The sequence below is a fragment of the Sphaeramia orbicularis genome, chromosome 24 (genome assembly GCF_902148855.1).
Source record: "Sphaeramia orbicularis chromosome 24, fSphaOr1.1, whole genome shotgun sequence".
Classification (NCBI taxonomy): domain Eukaryota; kingdom Metazoa; phylum Chordata; class Actinopteri; order Kurtiformes; family Apogonidae; genus Sphaeramia; species Sphaeramia orbicularis.
Window position 1 is genome coordinate 36425794 of NC_043979.1, and position 26237 is coordinate 36452030.

General features: G+C 37.0%; 1 protein-coding gene across 4 annotated transcripts in view; it reads right to left on the reverse strand.

The window, feature by feature from the left end:
- The window catches only part of fndc1 (fibronectin type III domain containing 1), a 78604-nt gene that overhangs the window by 24327 nt on the left and 28040 nt on the right, over nucleotides 1–26237 (reverse strand). For 2 of the 4 annotated variants that reach the window (XM_030129214.1, XM_030129212.1), the window contains 11 exons: nucleotides 25941–26039; nucleotides 25648–25771; nucleotides 25360–25547; nucleotides 23682–23789; nucleotides 23321–23509; nucleotides 16976–19897; nucleotides 16774–16889; nucleotides 15389–15500; nucleotides 13195–13524; nucleotides 10802–10876; nucleotides 9690–9842 (listed from right to left, as the gene is read on the reverse strand). In XM_030129214.1, coding sequence (XP_029985074.1) covers nucleotides 9690–9842; nucleotides 10802–10876; nucleotides 13195–13524; nucleotides 15389–15500; nucleotides 16774–16889; nucleotides 16976–19897; nucleotides 23321–23509; nucleotides 23682–23789; nucleotides 25360–25547; nucleotides 25648–25771; nucleotides 25941–26039 — 4416 coding nt within the window. The remainder of the gene's footprint in view (nucleotides 1–9689; nucleotides 9843–10801; nucleotides 10877–13194; nucleotides 13525–15388; nucleotides 15501–16773; nucleotides 16890–16975; nucleotides 19898–23320; nucleotides 23510–23681; nucleotides 23790–25359; nucleotides 25548–25647; nucleotides 25772–25940; nucleotides 26040–26237) is intronic. The other 2 variants (XM_030129213.1, XM_030129215.1) reach the window with 2 other exon arrangements.

Below are 26237 nucleotides of genomic sequence, written 5' to 3' on the forward strand. Positions count from 1 at the left end.
GATCAATATCACTCATTTAGATTATTTTGAACAACATGGATTCAAAATTTATAATCATAATATCTAGGGAAATTTAGGAATATTAATATTAGTGCGAGTGGTGCATATCCAGGTGGAAACAGGGGAGAGAATGGGAACAAAATTGCCAGTTTAGAAAGTAAAAGGGTTAAAGGATATGAGTATACAGAAATCAGAAATCGGTTTTCAATAATAGTATAGAAAGAAGTTTAGGGGGGAAAAAAAAGACACAAAATCAGTAAAATCAATGATCCCAAATACAATAATAGTAACAGCCTTTTCTCTCTCTTTTCCCTCTTTTTATATAAATAATCTCTAATATTCTAATACGTACAATATCCTGCAATTTTATGGTTTTAAGTTGAACTAGAAAAGCACTCTGAGAGCGCTCCGCCAAGGCAGATCAGTAACCCCCCCATCACCACCAAAATGTAATCATTTGTTCCTTGTGCCAGTATAAACATTTCTTGAAAATTTCACCCCCCCCCCCCCCATCACCCCAAAAATTTTTATCATTTGTTCCTTGTGCCAGTATCAACATTTCCTGAAAATTTCATCAAAATCCTTCTATAACTTTTGAGTTATCTTGCTAACAGACAGACAAATGAACCCCCACCACCACCACCATCACCACCAAAATGGAATCATTTGTTTCTTGTGCCAGTATCAAGATTTTTTGAAAATTTCATCAAAATCCTTCCATAACTTTTTGAGTTATCTTGCTAACAAACAAACAAACAAACAGACAAACAAACCCCAATGAAAAACATAACCTCCATCGTTCCTTAGCAGAGGTAATAAATAAATATCTCCCATATCTGAACCTTCCTCTACCTTTGCTCTTTCCTTCGATGTCCCTTCGCATTTGTTTTCTATGGCTCTGAAAATGCCAGCTGGACCTACAGCTGTGAATACTTGTGATATCCCACAATTCCTAATAGTCTGACTAGGATTTGGAGAGAACCACTGGAGCCTGGAGTTGCTCCCACCTCCCCAGATGATTGGCTCTCTGCTCAGGCCAAGAGTTTAACACGTGTCAGTATCTTCACATCAGCACAACGTCCATGAAGCTGTGTGAGAGTGTGGGTTTAAACATTACGAGCTCCTACTGTATGTGTATATACAGTCGTATGGCTTATGTATTACGCATTCATGTGTTGAAATACATGATATGGTGTCACAGTGAGCTGATTTATGTCCATCTATACACATGGTTGTGTTTCTGTCCAGCGTCCACATGTCCGGGGTCTGTGCAGACTTGTGCACTCAGAAGATCCAGATGTTTTGTTTAGTTCATGTGTTCATTTTCATAGTCTGAAGGCACCTCCCTACAAAGACACACTGTCTTCTGCTTGTTTACAAGAACAAGAAAATGAAGTGTAGAATAAACATAAAAAGCCAGTGTATCTCTGTTAGAGGGGTACATCTGTAGATAGATAGACCATCAGTCCTAATGCTACTATAAAAGAAAAAAAAAAAAAAAAAATCATCATCATCATTATATATGAATCACTGCAAACTACTCTGAGTCAATGCAAACTGATAAAATAGAAAATAATGATGAATAAAAAAGAATTCTAACTGATAACAACAAAACAAATAAATGAACAGGTAGCCCAAATAAAACCAGATTTGTGCTTTCAAGTAATAGATAGATAGATTAGATAGATAGATAGATAGGGGAAATTCAGAATACAGAATGATGCGGTCACCGCTCCACAAAAACAGTCATACCACCTCAGCAATCACCAAATAAATAAATATAGAGTGTAAGTAGCTAAGAATAAGTTAGATTAAAAAGAAAGTAGAATTAAAAGACAAAATGTGTTTTCTACCTATCACATAAAAACATAAAAGCATAGAAACATAAAGACATAAAAACTCCCCCGAGGACAGAAGTGTTCCTGTGCTTCTACCTGAGCTAATCTGTAGCAAAACTTAAAAATGTCTTCTTCAGTTTGTGCATTTAAAAGGATGCATAAATCCACTATAATACCAAAATATAGAACATTATCTGAATAAGTGAACATCTAGTTATAACATAGAAGTACGCATAAAATAAGATAGTATTGTAATAATTAATTATCATGATAAGAAGGTATTATCACATTTATTGATCATTGTATTTGCAGTAAATATTTAAAGTGCATATAAATATTATAGTTTATATTAAAAAACGGTTGATTATGCAAATCTGATTGTGTGTGAGGTGACTAAAAAAGTGTATGTGAATGGTTTGTATAGATGTTTTGTGTTATTGTAAAAAATATACAGAAGTAAAGGTGTGTTATCAAAGCAAAGGAAGCAAATTTAATTTAATTATTAGTTTGTAAAAAAGGGGTGGGAGTCTATAAGTTATACTTCTCCCACTCCTTTTCGAGCGCAGAATAATTTTGTTTGAAAATGTTGTATGGTTCTTTGTTATCTGATGATTCTATGTGTTTGAAATAAAACTACACTACTACTACTACTACTACTACTACTTTAAACCAAGGTTATTATCGTTAATGAAAACTAACGAAAACTACCGAAACTAACGAAATGACAAAAACTACAATTGAACATTTTTTTTTGTTAACTGAAATAAATAAAAACTACAATTAAAAGAAAAAAACCAATAACTAACTGAAACTATATTGTGCATTTACAAAAATAACTAAAACGTATCAAAATTATGGATAAAATTCCATTTGTTTTCATCTTTGTCAGTGTCAGATTGATATGAAATTGATTTATTTCACTCAAGCCATTTTACCTGGTGGCACCATACGGTACTTCATGGTCTGTCACATCTGGTCAATTGTGGTTTAGAGTGGTCTTCTGGTCCCCACTTTACAGGGAAACATGGAGACTAAAGCAGCAGAGTCCTGTCTGGGATTTATGTGAATACGACAGCAAGGAAGATAAAAGATATGAAAAAAACTAAACTAAAACTAAGCATTTAGAAAAAATGAAAACTAATAAAAACTAGCAAACCTGTTCTAAAAATGAATTAAAACTAATGGAATTAGAGAAAAAAAAAGTCAAAACTAAATAAAACTAAGCTATAATGAAAAATCCAAAACTATTATAACCTTGCTTTAAACACTGATGAAAATCGGCAATAATGAGCCTCACATAGATCAAATATCACAGAGAAACTGTATTAGGATAATAATTCACATAATGTTAACTCTAATATCAGTCTAGTAAGGCATAGATTTCCATTCTAATCGTCCAAACATGCTGGTACTCATTTTCTTGTCCAATGTGGCAATCTCTCGCCATCTGGAACTTACTGTAGGAGGATTCACGCAACTGCTAAGAATTATTAGTTAATACTTTTCGTCGCATGTGCGCCCTGGGCTGACTTGGAGCTAAAACCTAGACTGGACAGATAAAGAAAGCAAAAGGAAGTCTCAAAGCATGTCAGTGGACTGGCAGGCTGCAGAACCGGACCTAAGATATATTAAACTAATAAATGGGAAAGAGGATGTCTCCATGTTGAGCCAGCAGCCTTCTTTCTCTCTCTGTGAGCTGAGGTCAGCACCCCTAACTTTTTTATGATTTCCACTGCTTTTTCTGCTCATGCCTGGTTTTATCTGGAGGATTTGAAAGAGTAATGGCTTTCAGCTGGCTCAAAGTGAGACGTGTGATCACAAGATAGTGGTTGTTTACCAAGATAGATTGAATCCAGAATAAACCTTATTATTGTTTCCGTGCTGCTTCTGGAGCTGACGGGACTGAGAGCTTTAACACCATGCCGATAAACACAGCCGTAAATTAAAACACTTCCAACAAGGATCAACGTAAGTGACAATGACAGATTACAATTATCACATCAGCAAATCCATCATGATTCATCCGCAACTGGTAAACTGGCAACATCACATCATAACTAATGCAACTGACGTTCACTCACATCCAAAATGATAAATATGGTCATTTATTTTATTTCCATGGAGGGCCCATCTATCTGACTGGCCAGAGACTGTGTGACATTTTCCAATAACTGTAAAAGCCTTGAAATATCGCCCTCATCACCATGTTAAAGAACAAATAAAAGCTCTCAATTTTACGTATTAAGCTAAATTTACTTCTTATGGAGAACACAAATCAGTATACGACAACTACTGTACAATGTCTCCTGTTATTTTAATGGAGCAGAAAATGACCAGATGAGCAGATGTCACTGGTTTATAACAAACTGTCAGTATGAAGTTAGAAAGATGCAAAATGTGGGAGTATTAAATGACACTTACTAAGTTGCATTACAGAGAGACCAGAACTCACTTATTGGACTTGATCCATCTTAAAGATAATGAGTCTGTCAATACTGCATTCATTTTAAGTAATTTTTTTCCATTGTAACTTTAACACATTGCTCTTTTAACCCTTAAATAACTACAACTGCTAATGTATTTTATTTTCTGTATATCTAACTTTTCCTAATTTTGGGATTTTTCACCATTTATTATTTTACCTTCTGCATTTTCAGTGAATTTCAAGTATTTTCCTGCATGTAATTTACTGATCACGTAGCTGTTGATAAAAACTCGGAGTAAATTCAAAGATTATTATGACAAAATTGAGAAATCTAAAGCAAAAGTGACTTTTTCAGCAAAATATATCATTAACTGTTGTGAAAACAAGCTTCTAAAACTACTGTCCTCCTGTCATATTCCATTGATTTTAACCAATAAAGACTCAGCACTACTTTTGTGGCAATTCCCAAATTAATTTTTCTCTATATTAAACCTTTCTTAAGTGATTTATTACCATTGATTGTAATGTTATCTTCCTTATTTAGCTTTTTTTCCCAGTGTAAATCATGCATTTTCATACATTTTAATTTACTGATTATGTAGATGTTCATTGAAGATCAGAGTAAAGTTGCAGGGTTTTATATCAAAAACAGAGAAAACTCAAGCAATAGTGACTTTTCAGCAAAGATATCAATAAGTGAACATAAACCCAGTGTGTCCATCCACTGTCATTGATCCAACTCCATAGGTTTTACTGGTGAATCAATGTTGCAGATGATGACAGTGTTTCCATGGTAACTATGGAGCCTCTGAACGTCCAAATGGGTCATATCTGATGACTATGAAAAGATGACAAACTGTATTTTACACCAATTATTTACATGTATTGATAGGATTAATGGATCAACAGGTATTAAACATTTTTGATCAGTTGATGGCTTTGGTCACCGGTGGATGTTTGGGTCTTTATGGGTTAATGGGGAATCAATGTTTCCATGTTCTTATGGAGCCTTTGAACGTCCAAATGCATCATATCTGATGCCACTGAAAAGCTGAGAAACTGCTATTTTACCTGAATTATCTAAATGTATTGACAGGATTAATGGCTTAATGGCTAAAAAGTATTAACCCTGTAAAGCCAGGACCTTTAAATCATTGACAGCAAATTCCAGTTCTTTGAAACGGAAGCCTTTATTGGTCCTTTTGAACAACCCAAGTTTTTTTTTGTTTTTGTTTTTTTTTCAAATATCAATTTCCATGTATGAGTTTCAATTTGTATAATATTGATACATCGGGTCTCAATGCTCAAATATTATTATTTTAGAACAAATAAAAACATAATATAACACAAACATGTCTAACAAATTGGTCATTCTTTTTCAAAATTGGCAAAGTTCTGCCTCCTTCCTCATTAATAACAATCTTGTAGCATCACTGGATAGGCCTCTGGTGAATAAATTACTCCCCCTTGATGGATTATCTTTGTATTGCATGTATCTAATTGTATACATCAGGTTTTTCAAGAAAAAAATATCACACTGATCATATAGAGGGCTTCAAAACTCATGTATCAAATATGATATGTTTGGCGTGAAAGGGTTAATGGATCAACAGGTGTTAAACATTTTTGATCAGTTGATGGCTTTGGTCACTGGTGGATGTTTGGGTCTTTATGGGTTAATGGGGAATCAATGTGTCCATGTTCTTATTGAGCCTCTGAACGTCCAAATGCATTTTATCTGATGCCACTGAAAAGCTGAGAAACTGCATTTTACCTGAATTATCTAAATATATTGACAGGATTAATGGCTAAAAAGTATTAAACAATTTGGATCAGTGAACAGCCAGCAGCTGTTTGGATCTAACTAAAACACCTGTCGGAAATTACTTTTTTTTTTTTTCGCTCTTGTAGTGCGATTGTTTTGCCTCAGCATTTAAACCCTGACTTCATATAATGTGCATATAATGACTCAAAATATCCACTGTAAAACAATGAATAAATCAATGAAATGTTCAGTTTATTGCCTCCACATTGTACTCACCGCTGCTCATACGGAACAAAAATAATTCCACGATCATTACAAAATCCTCCAGAGAAGTTCCACATAATCACTGTTACTGTTCTCTAAATATCTGAGCAATAATTTATTAAGTTTGCCTTTTTTAGTGTCTATTAGTATCATTTGAAATCTGTTATGTGACGCAAATCACCCTCATAAAACAAGTAATATTAAAAGCACCTCAGACTCCATGACATTTGGAGTCAAATAGATACCGTTTTTATTCCCATCAAGTGGATTTTCAGTCTGTTTATGTAACCAGATGAGGTGATGTTGTATGAGAGGCCAAAATAAGCACATAGGAACAGTAAAAAAGAAAGCAGGGGGCTGGAGTTTACTGGGAGACCAAGCGCTTTAGAAAACTCACTGACCTTAGTTATTATGATCCAATTGGAATCCGATTTGAACTGACTGTTATAATTATTCCTATTTTCTGCACAATAATATACAGTATATAGCTACAGTGCTTATATAAACAGATGTCAGAAATGAATGCTTGAAGGCTTTACTGTTTGGCACTTTGCAGACTTTGCACAGAGCTGTAACGTAGCTGTAATGATACCTACGCTGTGTTACGGATGACTTAAAGTGCAAAAAAAAAAAAAAAACCTGTTTTCTTTTCTTGGCCCAATGTTTCTGTAAGGACTATGAGACAGTTACATATTTATGAGGAATTACAGAGAATGCCAAGATATGGGTTCAAATTTATGATGCCTTTGTGGAACAAAACAAAAAATAACCCTATCAGCCTTATTATTTACAGCTCCGTGAGACCTTCCTGCAAAAGCACACACTCCCAAAAACATGTCATATTCACGGAAATCAGTCATGCTCTTTCAATTTGTTTTCTATTTACTATATCTCCAGGTGAAGATATTACGTTATTCTTGTGATTTTTAAGACATATACTGACAATACTATAGAATCGGAACTAAAAAGTGCCTCTTTGGGAAAAGTATTAGAGATGAGATCCTTTTTTGTTTCTTATATTGGGCAGACAACTTTGAAGCAGGTGTGTATATCAGTGGTGGGTGTTAAACTCTGGAATTCTCTTTATAATGAGCTGAAGAACTGTAAAAACACATTTCAACTGAAAAAAGTGTATAAAGACAGAACAATGAGATTATATGAACAGTTATAAGTTTTTACATTTTGGTTCATATTTGTACTGAATCTTGTGACATATTTATTTTACTTATTTTGGTCTGGTATAATGTTTTTGCATCATTTTGTCAGGTATATATTTTGTACTTTCTGGACATGTAGTTTTGCACTTGGTTTTGTATTAATTTTGTATTATTTAAATGTATTTAGTTTGGTTTGTCTGACGTTATACAGTAGGATTTTATAGCTAGTTGTGTATAGCTAACCATTAAGGCTATTATTATTTAGAAGGGGGCAGGAAATATAAGATTTTCTTCATCCTGCTTCTTTTCGACATGTTTGTTTACTTGATGATTATTGAATGTTTGCTGATGAAATGCACAACCATGAACGAAATAAATGAAAAAAAAAAAATCTACAACAAGACTAAGTTTGTTTTCAAAGAGATGCTTCATGCAAAATATTACTTTTCTTCTGTATTCTGAATCAAGAGCTTAAACCAAGACTAAACACAGGGAGAGGTCACAGTAAGTTATAGATCAGACATAATATTTAGCCACTGTCAATAAGCAAACAAGACACTGAATAAATTTACATGAAGAAAACATTAGTTTTTCTGCTTATTCTGAAGAAGATAATATTCCTACTACACTGTTCACAAGGCTAATGAAAATAAGTATCTCAATTCTATAAATATTATTCCTATAATGTCCTATGGCTGAAGCATCTTAATATTTATTCATGTTTTATTCCTTCACCTACCTTTCTAAAAAGATGAGCAGCACTGTATTTGCACTTTCTCTGTTTAGTTGTATGGAAGTATAGAGGTGAATGTATAGGCTAATGCCCCTGTGATCATACTATGTCTATTTGTTTTTTTGTTTATTTGTTTGTTTGTTTTGATGATACCTATGTCATCATTATTTGTAATTTTTTTTTTTTTTTTTACTTATAGTGAACGAGTGATGTATTAATGTTAGCTGTTTTATGTTTTGTTTCTGTCACCTGCCTAGGGACTGCAGATGAAAAGTAGTTATTTTTACTAATTCTGGCATATTTACATGGGTGTATTTTTTATACAGCAATGTTCATGAATGTGCATGGTCCCTATTAACTAAACCAATAAAATAAATGAATAAATAAATAAAGTTGGAAAAACAAGTTGATATTCGAGCCTGTCGTCTATATTATAAAAGACAAGTGGTCTCTGTGCGCGTACATGCGTGTGTGTGTTTGAGGATTCACACAAAATCTGGAAAGAGCTGACTGCTGCAGTTTGACATATTTACGTATTTTTGGTCAAGCAAGAGACTAGCGAAAACGGCAAGTTGATTGGACCAAAATTTTGGGTGATATTAGTAATTTTGGAATAAAATAGCCTTAAAATCACGTTGCTATGGCCAGAACGCTATGGCGGTGGCTGTTGGACAAATGCGCAGACATGTATATTCGTGCATGGACATCATGCATGAATACACAACAGCATAAAAACTACCACATCTAGAACCTGTAGATCCACATGGGTCAATGTGCTAGTAATATATAAAACTACATATTCCTGCTGAACAGTAACAGGGCTTTTTTTTATAGCCTTGAAAACTGGGTGCAACAGATAGAGCAGATAAATGGTGGTAATAACCCCAAATCAGCACATCTCATTTCAATCATAAAATAATTCATTCAAAGAATATTGTAATATTTGCACTGAAGCTGAATATAAGTGTGCATTTAAGCACACTATCTGTTACAAAAGAGCAGATATACTGCTGTACAAACAGGGCTGTAATACGCAAAATATCTAGAAACAAGAATACACAGGGAAAGGGAACAGTGAACAGAATTCAAATGTACAATAAATATGACCTAAATGGCTTTTGCAGGCCATATAGTCAGTATTAAGTGCAACCACTGTTCCCAAAGCCAAAAGTAACCCCAACAATGAGCAACATATGACATGTGATGAATGAAGCTTGCAGTAAAACACCAGTAGATTAATGCAGTAAATCTCATATCGTCTGCCCAGAAGACATGTTAAGTACAAAGGGTAAACTAAACAGCGTACACTTGGGTCTGTTTTTATTTCTTTTTTTCTGAAATTCCTACTTTTATTGCTGGTCTCATATTTCCCATATATTTCAGTGTTGTTGCAGAGACTTAGAAATGCATATGAACACTATAATGCGCCATTTAAATCTTGTTAAAACCACAAACCTACTGGTAGACATTTGCATAGTACTGTAGATGTGTGTGTCTCCCAGTGTACCTGTGAATCGTTTCTTCCCGCTGAGGTCGAACTCTGATGAAGGGCCTTTGCTGAAGGGCCCAGTGACCGGGTCTGTGGTCTGGATTTCAGAGGTGGTGGTGGTTGTTGTTGTGGTGGTCGGCGGCGGCAGGGTGGTCTGGAGTAGAAACTCATCTAAGAACAACACACGTGTCAGTGAGCTTTTGATTTAAAAAAAGTCAGTAACATCCTGTCTCAAAAACACCATGTTGTGTTTGATTAATCCTTTGTGAATGCCATCATGACCTTAGGAATTAGAGTGTCAGATAGATTTAATTAATCGTATGCAGATGTGTGAGCTCACTTTGAAAAGTCTTTTTTTCCCCTTAAAAGTTGAATTCTTATGTAATGTTTTGCTACCCATATTTTCCATGTGAAGGGGGGGGGATTTCACAGCTTAAATGTCTCCAAGGCTGACAAATGTGAAGCAATTCAGTGGGTAAAATTCAATTAGTTCCTTCCTCTTTCATCACTGTTTTTTGTCACGCTGCATCAGTGGACCTTGGCATTACATCATGGTCCACACACATGCAGCCAGCGTGAGCTATGGCAGAGAGCTAAGAAAACACTGTGATGCTAAAACTTATAAAAACAGATTTATCATATGCAGTTTGCATGCAGACTTTGACACATCGAACACCTGTTGTGAAAAAACAGCTGACATCAGAATCCAAAAGCTGCAGTTTTCTGTTCAGCTAGTGTTTAGCATAAGACAGAGTTTATCTATTAGACTACAAAGAAATGTTAAGAAGAGTAAATACATTGCATTAAATCATAAGCCAGGGCATTCTCTTCAGCTTAGTAATGCAGTTCTCACACAGAATGGGTCCAATTTTTGGAATAAAAGTGATTAAAAACAGCCCACAATGGAAAATATCCAAAACCCAAGCAATGAACCAAAACCTAGTCAAACAAATGTACAAGAGGAGAACAACATGAAGACCACAGGCAAAGCAAAGTGGATGAGACAGGAGAAAACAGACAAAGTGACTGGTAAACAGGCAGTGAACGGTGCGGTAAACAGTCAACAGTGCACTTTACTCTGTCCTAGCACAGTGGCGGTAGGTCGGTCCCAAGCCATACTCAGCCAATACCTTTCTCAAGAGCTAAAGCATCAGGCACCATGATCACTGTAACCATGTTGTCCATTTCCATCCCTGAGGATTCCTCTGTCAGAGAAGCAGAACAAGCTGGAGCGTCAGTTTTATATCACTGCATGTACATTTCTGCACTGATATATGGATAAACATCAACATTTACACCCACACATTCAAATGCATTGTAGGTATAAGTCATAGTTTGATACAAATGAAACAGGGGTTGGACTCAGTGAACACTGTACCATAAGGAAAACTGTACAGTGAGTGAGAAAGTGTTTTAACATCTCTATCTGCTCTTTATTTAGGTCTTTACAAGGTAACATCTTTCCAGATGTCTGGGTTTGCTGGGTGTTTTTGAGATTACACATGCCCCCACTATGGTCATAATGAAAACTCTATGGAACTGAAACACAAGAGCAGCCAGAGAGGAAAAACTCCTACAATATGTTTTAATTTGTACATGCATCATAGTTTCTGGAATCCTGTTGTCCTTCCAACAATGTCAATATGATTATTTTCCTGATAAAACCAGAAACTTTTTAACAATTGTGCAAAATAATTGTGACACAGCATTTCTTTTATTGCAACATTAATAATAAAAATGAAAAGTTTGCTAACAAAGGCAATTATGCAATTTTATATAATTTTTTTTCTGTTTATTGAAAATCTGTAAATCATTTTTTCCAGCTTCTCGGCGTTTGCGTTTTACTGCCTTTGTGAGACGACACTAATGGCGGCATGCGAATGACAGCTCGCAGTGCATTTAAACCAGCAACCCTCTGCCCACAGCTACACTCCAGATGTGGAGACTTACATGTGGTTCATGTGGTCTCATGTAGACACACATGTCTACACACTGACCGGCTCACTCAGTCATACACAAAGTTAAAGAGTTATGGGACTCTGAGGCTACAGGCAGGAAACACTCATAGCCATGGCCGAGATGAATGTGACAAACAATAAAGCGAAGAGATTTAGTGAAGTCATTCTTATTTATGTTCACCATTTTGGCTTTCATAAGTTTTAATATCCTGACCTCAGCTCTATACAAAAGTTATTTACCGATCTATATGGAAAATACTGGAATTAGTGAAGCCTTTTGTTTCACTATAACACAAATGGATTTTGATTTACATTTTATCAAACACCTTCAGCCCTATTGTTGTGTCTGAGTATCTGACACAATAGTAGAGCTCTATATGAAGCACTCTGGCAATATGAATCATAAAACAGGGATTACGATTCGATTTACTCTGATATATTATGTTGCTGACAGTAAGTGAATGTTATGCATTTTTAGGATCTAATTGTAAGAAAACTGTCACAATATGAAGAATACAGTATCAAATGAATGATTACTGTGGTAAAGAAACAACATAAACTACCCATTTACAAACATATACATACAGTCATGGAAAAAATTATTAGATCACCCTTGTTTTCCTCAGTATCTTGTTCATTTTAATGCCTGGTACAACTAAAGGTACATTTGTTTGGACAAATATAATGATAACAACAAAAATAGCTCATAATAGTTTAATTTAAGAGCATTTTCCATGTTTTCTTGATAATAACCAAAATCACTTCAGTTCTTACATCAATATCTATGGCATTGTACTGACAAAAACAGTGCTTTTAGGCATTCCATATTTTCTTTTCTGTCTGTTTTAGTCACATGATACACACAGGAGTTAGTACTTAATTGCATAACCATTGTTTTTGATTACTTTTGATGGTCTAATATTTTTTTCCATGACTGTACAGATGAAAGATAACAATGACTATTTAGTTTCAATAGGTTGTACTTGCCAAAGTATTTGTAAAAATACTACTCACAGCAACCGTCGATGTTGTAACTTGTAATGCTTCTTCAGTCCAAACAACCAAAAACCAATCATAAATAAATTAGGCACCTTTTTGAAAAGGGTTTTACCTCTTTTTCAATGAATTTTATTATTATTAAATGTACTTTTTTTTTGTTGTTATGACATAATGTTTGTGCTCCATACCATGTACTTGGTGATGTGGAAAATAAAATAAATAAATAAAATTAATGTCTGATGAATTTAGGATTATGTGAGCATAGATCGTGTTTGGATGTTTTTTGGCTGTAACAGTCTTTACATGTAAAAGAAACTTAAAAATAGGATGTTCCCAATATTTCATATCTTACTAAGTTGCACTTCTTCCCACCCCTTTTCGGGTATGTAAATAAAACTATTGTGCTGTTCTTCTGTCTAAGACTGTTAAGATTGTTGATATTTGTATTATTATGCATGTTTTGCTTGTTCACATATATGTTAAATTTCAGTGCGTGTTCGGAATAACTCACTAAATCAAATCAAGTCAATACTACTTCATCAATATTTTCTTGCAGAATAACTCACCTTCAGGATAACAGTCCAATATTCCCTCTGGATCCAGGACTGGATACCCATATTCATCTATTTTGGAGTAAGTTCCAGGTGGACATGTTGGAAATGGCATGGCAGTGGTGGACTCCTCTAAGTACCAGTCAGGGGTGGTGAGTTCAGTTGTGGTGGTGGGAGCCCAGGTTGTGGTGGTGGTGGTTCTGCGGCGAGGCAGGTCTAAGCCAAGTACAGGTTTCCCTCCAACCATGATGACTTTGTCTTTGGGGTTGACCACAGGACGGCTATCTCGGCCATGGCCAAAGAGAGCCACACCGTCCTGACTGACCAGGGGGCTGCCCATGTGGTCTGGTGGTTAGCAGAGACATGAAACAAGGAGGAGTGGAGAAACATTGGTGAGTATCAACATGCAAGATAAGTCCATGTTCAGGTGATTATGTGAAGTTTGTGTGGATTCTGTTTTGAGCTTGGAGCCAGTCATTTAGGGATGTTTGCTGACTCCTTTTCTCAGCAGATAACTCTCCTGGTTTCTTACATCCATTGTAGTGGTAGCATGAACAGTCTATACCAAGGGTGTGAAACATATTCAAAACTGGCCCATCAAAGGGTCCAGTCAGATAACCGTCTACAAGCTGAAATGTCTTCAGAAAAATAAGAGCAATTTTAACCATTTTATGCTTGCTACTAAATGTTTTATGCATTTGTAGATCCACTGTTATCTGTAAGTTGCAATGCACAAGGTGAGGCATAATATTCTTAAAATTGCACTTATTTTTCTTGAGAAATTTCAGGTTATTCATATTTTTCAAATTTTTTTATGGATAGTTTGTGCATGTAAACAAATTTCATAGTGTAATTTTACTTTTTTCACTCTTAACACAAAGAAAATTTTTGACTTGTCATTGTTTATAGGTTATTTTATTCTTATTATACTGGTCTGGCCCTTTTGAGATCATTTTGGGCCGTATTTGGCCCCTAAACAAAAATAAGTTGGACACCCTTGGTCTATACCCTCCATAAGTCTACATACTCACTTCTGAGCTCTTCCGTGTATATTAACTGTGAAAACAATATAAGACGCTAAGTTTAGCGTAAATATAGATTCAGTTATCATCTGCAAACAGTTGGCTCCCTGTCCAGTGCAGACTGATGCACAATCTTCACATATGCACATTGATATTGTACTCATCTAACATAGTGAACCTCTGAGCTTTTGCCTCCAAATGTATAATGTAATAGTTGTTACTAAAAAGAAGGATGGTAAAATTTGCATATAATGTTCAACTTCATAAATACAGTTGTAGGCTGGGGCGCTGCAACAACATGGGGACCCCATGGAAGGTGAATATTGCGGGCCCTTCAGACCATAAATTATCAGTAAATATGTCACCGTGGGGGGTTATGTACATAGTATAAGGACCACAAATATAGGGGTGCATTTCGTAAGTGTTGTAACAACCGCAACTGGAGTGAAAACGAAAGTAAAACTTAACTTTGGATGTGCTACTTCCCAGCTTCTATGCCTCTATTTTACTGCGGAGCTTACACCAAATTTTCACAACTTCTAACCTATATCTACTGGGCCCCCTGGAAATGCTGGGCTCCATGAATTTGTCATGTTAAGCCCACCCTTTACAGTGCCCCAGGTTGTAGGTAATTATTAGCATTCGATGATCTCAGCATTTACTGATTTACATGGAAGGTATTGCAAAGCTGTGCTGTATTTGTGTGACAATAGGCAGGTTTCCATCCAAATGTTGCAAACTGTAAAACCTCAAACTGCACCTAAATCCTCCTCTGAATCATATAACATTGTTTTTGACATTTTTCCATGGTTTGCCAAAACTTGTCTAATATTTATCTCTGCAGCTCTTCATACTCCATGGTGTTTCATTGCTGTTTTACATCCAATATGTTATTTCTGTTTATTGGAGACATGTAGATATATGCGACTATTTGCTAAATCTCTTTCCATTACACCTAATAGAGTTGAACTTTTATCAATATGCCAACTTTTCCATCTCTTCCAAGCATAAAAACTTTTTGTGATGTTCAAAGGTCTGAATTTCATGTGCTTCCTTTTGGCTTTATTGATTGCAAATGCAAATAAGAGCAACTGGATGGAATCACACCCAAAAGATCAGAATATATTAAAGTAAATATAGTCATGTCTATGAGAAATCTGTATGTTAGAGAGACTGAAATATATCACCAAAAATTGTTCGCCCATCTTCTCCAAGAACCACTCTCTTGGGTTTTCCTTGGGAATCCTGGAGAATTTGTCCCTCTGAGTTCATGAGAACCCCTCTCTGCAAATCTACAAGCTGGAGAGACAGAAAGATGTGCACAAACTTTACAGAAACCCTAATAGATCTTATATTTGGATAAGCTCTGTTGCCTCTGAGATTTAGTACAGTCATACTCCCTTTCATTACTATTTCACTGTCAGACTTTAGAATGGGAACAGCTGATTTAAACAGGTACATCAACATAAATCAGACTGTATTTTAATATCTTTGGCCATCAGTTCTACAAGTTGCAATAATGTTTTGCTTTTCAAACTAATTACTGAGATACTGTAGGTCCAACAGGGATAAAATATAAGCAGTTATAAATCATTGCTGTTCCTTAGTCTTTGCTTTAAAATAGTGTCTCATTTTTAACAAGTCCAGGGTTTCTTCAGTTACAAAAAGTCAGATTTTAGACTTTTTAAGACCATTATAAATGGGACTTATAATTTTTTCAGATTCCACTGCAATGGAGCCAGACAATGGTGATGCAAATCCAAATGCGGCATTATTTCAGAGATCTGTTTATGACCTGCAATTTGACTTTACAAATCTAATGTATAGCATTGGGCAGACTAAATCCAATCAATTTTATGTAAAACAGGGGTGTCAAATATACAGCCCCTGGGCCAACACCGGCCCACAAAGGGTTCCAATCCAGCCTGTGGGATGGATTTGTGAGGTTCAAAAATGACACTTAAGATGTTTACAGTCAAGGGTGTCAAACTTGTTTTAGTTCTGGGGCCACATACAACCCAACATAATCACAAGGGGATTGTTAAAGTAAAATAATAGCATACTGTCCTGTAAATAATGACAACTCTGAATTCCAAACTCCAAAATTTTGACAATGTTGTGCCTGTTACAAAATCTTTTGTGCCTTTGTAGATCCACTACACTACACTGTACTGCAGATGTGTAAGGGATAAGATGAGGCATAATAAGGTTAAAATTGCACTTTTCAGAAGGAATTTCAGGTTGTTTATGGTTGTTCAAGATATTTGCATTTTTCTATGAGGACACTTTGTAAATGTAAACATTTTCATTACTTTATTTGACTTTTTTGCAGTAAAACAAAGAGAAATTTGGAGCTGTCATAATTTATGTTATGATGCTATTATTTTACTGCTCCGCCCCCTTGAGATCATATTGTGAACCCTGAAGTAAAACGAATTTAACACCCCTGATCTAAAGTATTTTAAGGCCTAATTTTAGATTGAATTTTAGAACGTTGATAACTTTCTTTATTACAACTGACAAGTATTGCAGAGAATAATATACTGCAAAGTGTTAGTTAAAGTTAGTTTACCCATTTTGTTCCATCTGGTCCAGTGATGAACCTCTGGCCATTAGATTTACTGGCCCCATGAGAGGAAGAAGACTCTTTATCATTTGTTACTGTCAGGTTGGGTCGTCCATTTTTACCTAAAAATCAAAGCAAAGCCAATGTGAGTAAAATGTACCTTTTGAGTAAAAGTGGCAGAACTTTTGTTTTATCCAATGTACTTTACCGTTACCATTTCCATTTGAAGGCTTTAGTCCTCCTCCATTGTTGGGTTTCCCTCTGACGATGGGATAGCGAGACCTACCTCCTTGGCCTCTTAAGCTGTCTCTGGATGATGATGAAGATGATGATGAAGTCGGCTGGGAACTGCCTCCATTTAATCCACCTGTCCTTGTCACACCAGGGACATTGCTAGTTTCATGATTTGATGTCAACGCTGGATTGGCAACACTGGATGAAGCATAGGAGTCAGATGATGAGGAAGAAGAGTACTCAGATGCTGAAGAACCCAGTCTTGAGTTTTGCGCTGGCTGAGGTCTGATGGGAAACCTAGATCCACCAAACTGCCTGTTAGCCAGTACAGGGGAGCGCACCCTCCCGTTTACCCCTCCATTAGGGCGACGGTGTATTGGAATGACTCCAGGAGATGAACCGGGCCTGGTTCTGGATGGAGTTTCCCTTGTATCCACACTTTCATTGTCCTCTGTGCTTCTGTGTGAGTCACCTGACGTTAAAACAGGATTTGTCTGTGCATCTGTGGGCTCATTTTTTCCACTGTTTGCCACATCAAAATAATTCTTATTATGATTTTTATTATTGTCAGTAACTGTTCCCGTATGGATGGGCTCATCTGAGTCTCGGTGTCCACTGGAATGATGAGAATCAGAGTTTGAAGAAGAAGAAGAAGAAGAAGATGAGGTAGTTGGTTTCCTAGTGTCACTAGATGCTACATTTTGATTAGTCAAAGACGGCTTTAATGACTCTGCCCCCACTCCATTTTTTAATGAGTCATCTGTGGAAAGGGGTTTAGAGTCTTCATTTGTCTCCTGTATTGTGGACAGTCCGGTGGCACCTGTTGCCCCGGAGACTCTAGTTGGTGTCCCCCTTAAAATGGGTCTACTAGCCCCCATAGAAGACGAAGTCCTAGTAACAGGAGTCCTGCCTTCTGGTCTGGAAGATGATGCTCTACTTCCTGGACCAAACCTGCCTGGGTAGCGAGTAGCTAACCAAGGATATCGCTCAACTAATGATGAGCTGATTCTGGTTCGAGAAGGAGCAGCAGGTTTTTCAGACCTGCTTTCCTCCCTCCTCTCACTTTCTGAAGGCTGAGAACTTGAAGTAGACTCAGCTTTACTTTCCTCTGTGTCTGTTTCTTTGTAATTACTACCATCGTTTCCCTCTTTGTACACTGTATCTTGTCCAGGGGATGTGTGTGAATTTTGTGTGTTTTCTGATGTCACTGGGATGTGAGATCCTCTATGTGAAGTTGATTGAGAGGATCCGGATGTGTTTATAGTAGATGGGTGTTTTGAGCTGCTTTGTGAAGTGAACGGGTCGGTGTCTGAACTGTGCGTATTTGAAGTTGCATGGCTTTGTGACCCAGACTGCGATTTATCTAAATGTGCATCTGATGTGACTTGACTATTAGAACCATCTGCTGAGGTTGACCTAGATGTTGCAGAGTTGAAGATATTTGATGTCTCGTGGTTTTGAGTCCTGCTTGGGTATGTGGATTGTGATGTTGTAGCTGAACTATGTGTGTTCGCTGTCGCGTGGTTCTGACTTCTGCTTGGGAAATTTAGATGGGAGGTGCCAGCTGAGGTTGATCCAGGTTTATATCCATTCCGGGTTGAATTCCCTCTAAACAATATTCCAGAATTTCTGCGACCATAGCCATTTCTTGAGCCACCTAAGCGCCCTGCTGTACCAGAACCTCTACCAACTGAAGTGGCGTTGGTCTCTAAAACTGGCTTGTTATGTGTTGTACCCAGTGTATCATACGTGTTTTTACTCTCTGGGTATGTGGAAGCTGTGTAGTCTATTCTCTTAGCTGCTGACTCTTGAATACGTGAAGAGGATGATGGGTTTGTAGAAGATGAAGAAGAAGAAGATGAAGAGGAAGAAGTGGATGGATTAGAGGATGATGAGGAACCAGAAGAACTAGATGGATTAAAAGAAGAGGAGGAACGAGAAGAAGTAGATGGATTAGATGAAGAGGAGGAACGAGAAGAACTAGATGGATTAGAAGAAGAGGACGAATGAGAAGAAGTGGATGGATTAGAGGAAGAAGAGGAACCAGAAGAAGTTGATGGATTAGAAGAAGAAGAGTGAGAAGAAGTGGACGGATTTGAAGAAGAGGAGGAACCAGAAGAAGAAGATGGATTAGAGGAAAATGAGGAACCAGAAGAAGAAGATGGATTAGAGGAAGAGGAGGAACCAGAAGAACGAGATGGATTAGAGGAAGAGGAGGAACCAGAAGACATGGATGGATTAGAAGAAGAGGAACCAGAAGAAGTGGATGGATTAGAAGAAGATGAGGAATCAGAAGAAGTGGATGGATTAGAAGAGGCAGAAGATGAAGAATCAGAGGAAGTCTTAGATCCTGGTCTTTGGTGAATCCTGATCTTGACAGGCCTTCTTGGTGGTGGTTTGGGACGACTAGCAGGTTTTGTTGGAGAAGGAGTCACAACTTTGAGGCTCGGGGTTTCAGTCGTCAGGGGCCTGAATTCCTCCTCATCAAACTCAGGCGAGACATCGTTGTCGGGCTCTTTTGCTTCTATTATCACCTCCATAGTCGTCGTCTCTTCCACTGGAGCTGGCGTAGTCGGTGGTGTAGTCGGTGGTGGCTTTTCCTCCTCTTCCTCTTCCTTATCTTTTTCTCTGTCTCTGAATGAACTTCTGCCGCCTCCATTCCTGACCGAACCCCTGACTGATGAGAAGATGCTATGATATGAGCGTGACTGGGAAAGTGGGCGCACCCGCCTGTTGACGGGGTGGGACGGAGGTCGTGGAGTAGTTGTAGTTGGTTCTGTTGGTACTTCTGTCAGCTCGAGGTCAGATTCCTCATGGTCAGTATCTTGTTTGGAAGGAGTCTGAGAACTTCTGCTGCTGTCTGTGTTTTTTGAGAACGATGAGGCACCTCTGCTGGCTGGCAGGAGAGAAAAATGTTCTAAATGAAATATACAATGACCAGGGTTTGTGTTTTAAAGTGGTCATATTTTGCTTTTTTAAATGGAATTATGCATTTTAAAACATTTCCCTGTGGTCTACATAAACTGTAAATGCTATGCTTGGGTCTGAATTCTTCATTAATTCAACTCCACAGGTCCATCTTCAACCCTATTTCTGAGTAATGACACCAGAAAGGTTGTTTTGAGCGCTGGCCCTTTAAATGCAAATGAGCCACTTCACAGCCCACCCCCTCCAGGTTGTTGACCGTGCTCTGTGCCGTTTCTCTGAGAAATGTTCGTCAGAAGTCTTGACCTTATATGTCCAAGTGACGTGACACAACTAGTTATAGACGCAACAATTAAGCAGGAATTAAAACGGGTTATAAAAATCCACTTGATTTTTGCCAAAATGAATGTAAAGATAGCTTTGCAGCACCTGGAGGGTTCAAATTCAAACATTTTGAACTACTAGGGTCCTGAAATACTCAAATAAATGTAATAAAGACTAATAAAAGTGGGGTGAGCAAAATATGACCCCTTTAATACAGCTGAATTCACAACAATACTGTTCTATTTCATGTAGATATTTTCAGGTCTCTGTTGTCAACAGATTGATTATGAAATAGTAATTTACTTACTTTTTACTTACTGTCTAAATTTATTTATAATTGTAGAAAAAAAAAATCTAAATAAAGTGAAGATTGTTAATTTGAATATAGCACCTACAGTAAGATTGACGCAAACTGGGGACATTTGGCATAATTGACATAATAGTAATTGAACTATTTTTCCAGCCTCAGGTACGTAGATTATTTTATTGATGCTGCAGTTATTCCAGTTAACAATCCAAACAAAACAAAAATGATCCAAAAATCTGTAGAATGTCATGAAATTAATAACACCTTTACAGAAACAGGGTGTTGAAATTAACCCATAAAGACCCAGCGCTAATTTTGCGGCAGTTCCCAAATGAATTTTTCTCTATATTTGACTTTTCTTAAGGGATATATCACTGTTTATTACAATATGATCCTCTGTATTTTAAATTTTTTCAATGAAAATCAGGTATTTTCCCAAAATTGAATTGACTGATCATGTAGATGTTTATAAAAGCTCAGATTAAAGTTGATGAAGATGAAGAAAGTGTGACTTTTTCAGCAAAATATATCATTAACTGAATGTAAACCCAGTGTCTCCATCCACTGTCATTGATCCAACTTCATGGGTTTTACAGGTGAGTCAATGTTGTAGAAGATGACGGTGTTTCCACGGTAACTACGGAGCCTGTGAATGTCCAAATGGGTCATATCTGTTGACCATGAAAAGACGACAAACTGCATTTTTTACACCAATTATTTACATGTATTGATAGGATTAATGGATCAACAGGTATTAAACATTTTAGACAAGCAGATGGTTTTGGTCGTCGGTGGCTGTTTGGGTCTTTATGGGTTAATCCATGAATGTCAGTGATCATACATAACCAGATAACATATGTACATTCACGTAGAGTTTTGAGCGGTGAATCATTACAACAGTGGAATATTGAGGCGAATTTGCAACATAAGTCTACACGGGGATATGAGGACTACATGTTAACTAGGTGTTACTTCGAAGCCTTTTTCAAGCTGCTGCGCTCTAGTGATAAAAATCTACGTCACAAAGTCACTTGACATAATAAACATAGACTGCTGTTAATGACAGCAGCTGTGCAGGGATTTCACTCTGACACTGCATAGCTTATATGAGCATTAAACTAAATACTGCAAACACTAAAACAGCAGGCAGAGATTTGTCAAAGAGCAAAACCAGATGGCGGATGTCAATGGATGGAGAATATCAACTGATTGACACATCAAAGTTTGGCGGCGCAGATGAATTTACAATGCGCTGTTGCAGTGTTGATATTGTCTTTTTCCACTCCACCCAAGTTTGATTTGTACCAGAAGCCACTGAGGGTGAGACATAGTGAAAAAGGTTAATAACAATTAAACATTGCTAACCCTCAGCATCAATGAGAGGTGCAGCTGTTGAGTCACTACATGTACGTTTGGACCTTTGATATGTATGAACATTCCTCCAGCACATTTTGAACAAGAATTTTTTTTATGTTTGCTTTTTTTTTTTTTTTTTTTTTTTTTTTATTTTGTCAAGCGTTTTTAACCCATAAAGACCCAAACATCCACTGTTGACCAAAACCATCATAGATATAAACGGTTTAACACCTGTTGATCCTCTAATCCTGTCAATCCGTGTAAATAATTGGTGTAAAATGCAGTTTTTCATCTTTTCACGGTCATCAGATTTGACCTATTTGGACATTCAGAGGCTCCGTAGTGAATGTGGAAACACCGTCATCTTCTACAACATTGATTCACCAGTAAAACCCATGGAGCGGGATCAATGACAGTAGATGGACACACTAGGTTTATATTCAGATAATGATAGAGTTTGTTGAAAAAGTCTGTTTTTCTTCAGTTTTCCCTGTTTTGGATATAACAACCCCCAACTTTAACCTGAGTTTTTATTACCATCTACATGATCAGTAAATCAAATATAAGAAAACACATGATTTTCACTGCAATTCACTAAAATACAAAATACCTTTTATTACAATAAATCAGTGGTTCCTAAATTTTTTTGGCTTGTGACCCCATTTTAACTTCACAAATTTCTGGAGACCCCAGACATTCAAAACAGACTTTTTTTTTTGCTAAAATTAATTTGTTTTTGATCATGTAATAGTTTGCTATACAATGTTGCAAATAAATGTTCATTTTAGATGAAATTTAGTCTATATAATGAATATTATTTTGGACAGAGGCAGAAAAGCCAGGTGTAGATTACTGCACAAAGTGAGAATTTTATTTTCCTCGGTCAGGATATGTGCAGTCAGTCAGGCTTGGATTTACAAGGCTGACAATTAATACTGAACAAACAATAACTCAAACTATGAATTATGAAAGAGCGGCAGCATCTGAAACTGACCACAATGAACATTTGAAAGATAAACAGTACCACAGTGCTTCAGTTTCAGCTTCACAGTTTGTCATGTCTTTTATGTATTGTGACTGTCTCTCTCAACTCACCATATATTTTTTATTAGTAAGTTTTTTTTAATTAAAAAAAAAAAAAAAATTCATCAATTACTAGACATTTCAGGCGACCCCATTTAAATTCCAGGTGACCCCATGTGGGATCTCGACCCCAAGGTTGAAAAACACTGCAATAAATAATGATAAATCACTTAAAACAGGCTAAATAGGGAGAAAAGAAATCATTTGGGATCTATCACAAAGGTCACGCTGGGTTAAATACATTTTACTAGAGAAAAACAGGTCATTTCCAGCCATCAGAAATGCTGAGAAGTCATTCACTGATACAAAGTCAGATGGACTTACATCCTGGCATGGCCACGCTGAAGGCCTTGCTCTGTGGTCCCTGTCCCCTCCTGTTGGTGGCTCTGATCTTAAAAATATACCGGTCTCCAGGTGTGAGGCCATCTATTGTGGCCGATGTGATGCTCCCACGATATGTCACAGTTTTCATTCCAAATGGCTTCATAGCAGGAGCATAAGATAGAATGTACTCTGTAAAAGGCAAAGAAAAACACAACTGTAGTGAAGATTTTGTACATTCACACCGACCTGATTGTCATCTGAGGGTTATTTAATACTGTATGATTTCTAAAAAAAATATCCACCAGTCATTCTGCCGTCAAACCAAGGCACTGGTTCAAGATTTAAATCATCTGGATCTGACCTCTTATCCTTCCATTTGGCTCTTCAGGTTCATCCCATGTTGCTATGACGGCAGTTCCTTTTCCTCGCAGCGGCTTGACCTCAAAGTTTTCTGGCGGCCCAGATGGTGCTAGAAAAAAAACGGAAAGCTCAAGTGAGTTGAAAGGCAGGAGTGAAAAGAGGAGTGGCAGGAAAGAAACCAGAAGCAGCTAAAAGAGAGAACAGGGTGAGGAAATTGCTGCTTAGAGCATGTAAAAACACTGAAGACGTTTGTGCCAGAAGACTTCAACTGAGGAAAATCCTGCTGCCATACATTTTCAGGAATCTCCCCTTGAGATCTTCTATGGAAGTTCAGATGGAGATAGGAGCTGTGAGCCAGGCAGTAAATGCAGACATTCCAGTGAACCACAGCTCAGGAGCGACTGTGACACAGTATAAAAGCTGCAATCATGACGGAGCTGCGGCCAAAACTAGAATCAAATATCAGGGAGTAATAGGCACCAAATGTGATCAGTATGGTATGAAGGAAAGGAAGGAGCTCAGAGAAAGGATTATGCAAGACTGAATTCCATTCTGCAAAAATATTTGTAATGGAAAATCCGATTCTCTGTATTATATATCACCAGTTTTCATTCAGCATTATTAAAAGATGCTCACAAATTAAAACTACTTCATAATTACTTATTAGTCACATCTCAGTTGCACTGACTCATTAAAAATCTAAATGTATTTTGTAAAATTTACCCCGAACAAAAGGAATTTGAGGGAACTAAAAAACGCTGTCTAGGAAATTTGTCAATTTTTTTCTAAAAAGGAAAATTAATCTTGTCAAGTTTATCTTTCCTTAACCTTTAAGAACCTAGAAGTAGTTAGAATTTCTCTGCATCTAATTTTGCCTCAGAGATTTATCATTGTTTTCTTTTCCATCCTCTTGGTTTGATGAAAAATCTGATATTTTATTTTTGTTTAATTTATTGACTTTGTACATGTTCATAAAAGCAGAACATCACAGTGTTTCCGTCTTCACAATGGAGCCTCTGAACGTCCAAATGGGTCATATCTGATGTCACTGAAATGTTGGAAAATTGCATTTTACCTGGAGTATTTTGATATAACAACAGGATTAGTCATTCAAAAGCTATTGAACATTTTAGATCAGTAGATACTTTGTTGCTGGTGGCTGACAGCTGATCAGGCTTTAATGGATGAATCTAAGTTTAAGAAAATACATCTAACTTTGTCTCAATACAATATTCCAGTAAATATCAGGCTAAATTTAACCAGAAACAAGGAAAAACAAAGGTCTATGTGATGTCTACTCAGAGGAACAAGATTGCTTTCCTTATTTTAAGAGTATTTCCAGACTTCTCACTTAAGGAATATTAAGTCTGTCTTATATAACTGAGATTTTGTTGCTGATAAGTCCCACTTACTTAAATTGCTTAAATTTACTTATTTTTCTCCAGGCCCATTATGGTATTTCAGAGAAATCCAGCCACACCATTTTTTTTTTTTTTTTGCCTAATACAAGACAATTTGGTTTTATTTAAGAATATTTGATGTCTTTCTAGCAGGGCTGTTTTTGCAGTGGAATCTCTGGTTCTTTAAATCTTCTACTATGCTCATACCTAGGATATCTAGGGATCTATGAAAGCACATTCTTATAAAAAAAATTCTCAGCAGGCATTGGCAACACATACCTGACTCAGGGGTCCTCTGAAAGACAGAAACACTCCATTTCCCATGATTTTCTCCCTGAGAGATTCTGACAGAGAACTCATACATGCCGTCAGCAGACAGGCTGTCAATCATCATCCTTCTCTGGGTGCTGTCCTTGTACTCCCATCGTGCAGACTCACCCTTCTCCCTGTACTTCACGGTGTAGGATCTGAGTTCAGAGCAGAAAAATTCCCAGTGATGATGAAAAGTCATGCTAGGATGATAGTAGCGTTCCTTCTTTCTCTTATTATACAGGTTTATGTTCTCACCTGGATGCAGTGGCGGCGGGTTCAACTTTCCCCATCTCAACAGCGGGGTCAATCCAGGAAATGAGGACTGACTGCGGAGACATGACCCTCACACTGATGTCCCGAGCCTCATACTCTGGTGGTTCTGGACCATAAGCAGAAACAAAGACAAACAAATACATCTAGCATGGTTTTCTCAATTAAAAACACTGTGAAAAACCTGCAATATTGACTGATTTGTGAATACTGGACCATGAGACCAACTATAAGAACCTTCATGTGGTCATAAATACAGGACTTAGTGTAGAGGGTACCTGGTATGGTGGTTTTGGCTGCAGCGGCTCTACTGTGTGGTGTACTCTGGCCCAGGGCTTTCTGTGCCTGCAGTGACACCACATGAACGGACTCAGATGCTATGAACAGAAAGGGATACCAGGCACGGGGTTTTACACTACGGATACTAACCATAGCACAAACAACATCTGTACATTTATACATGTATTGAATATGAGAAGCAGGTCAGATGATATCGCAAAGTAATGTTGTAAGGTTGCAGTTCTTTTATTATTTCTGCACTGTTCTACAGTAGTCATTATGATTCTTGTAAATCC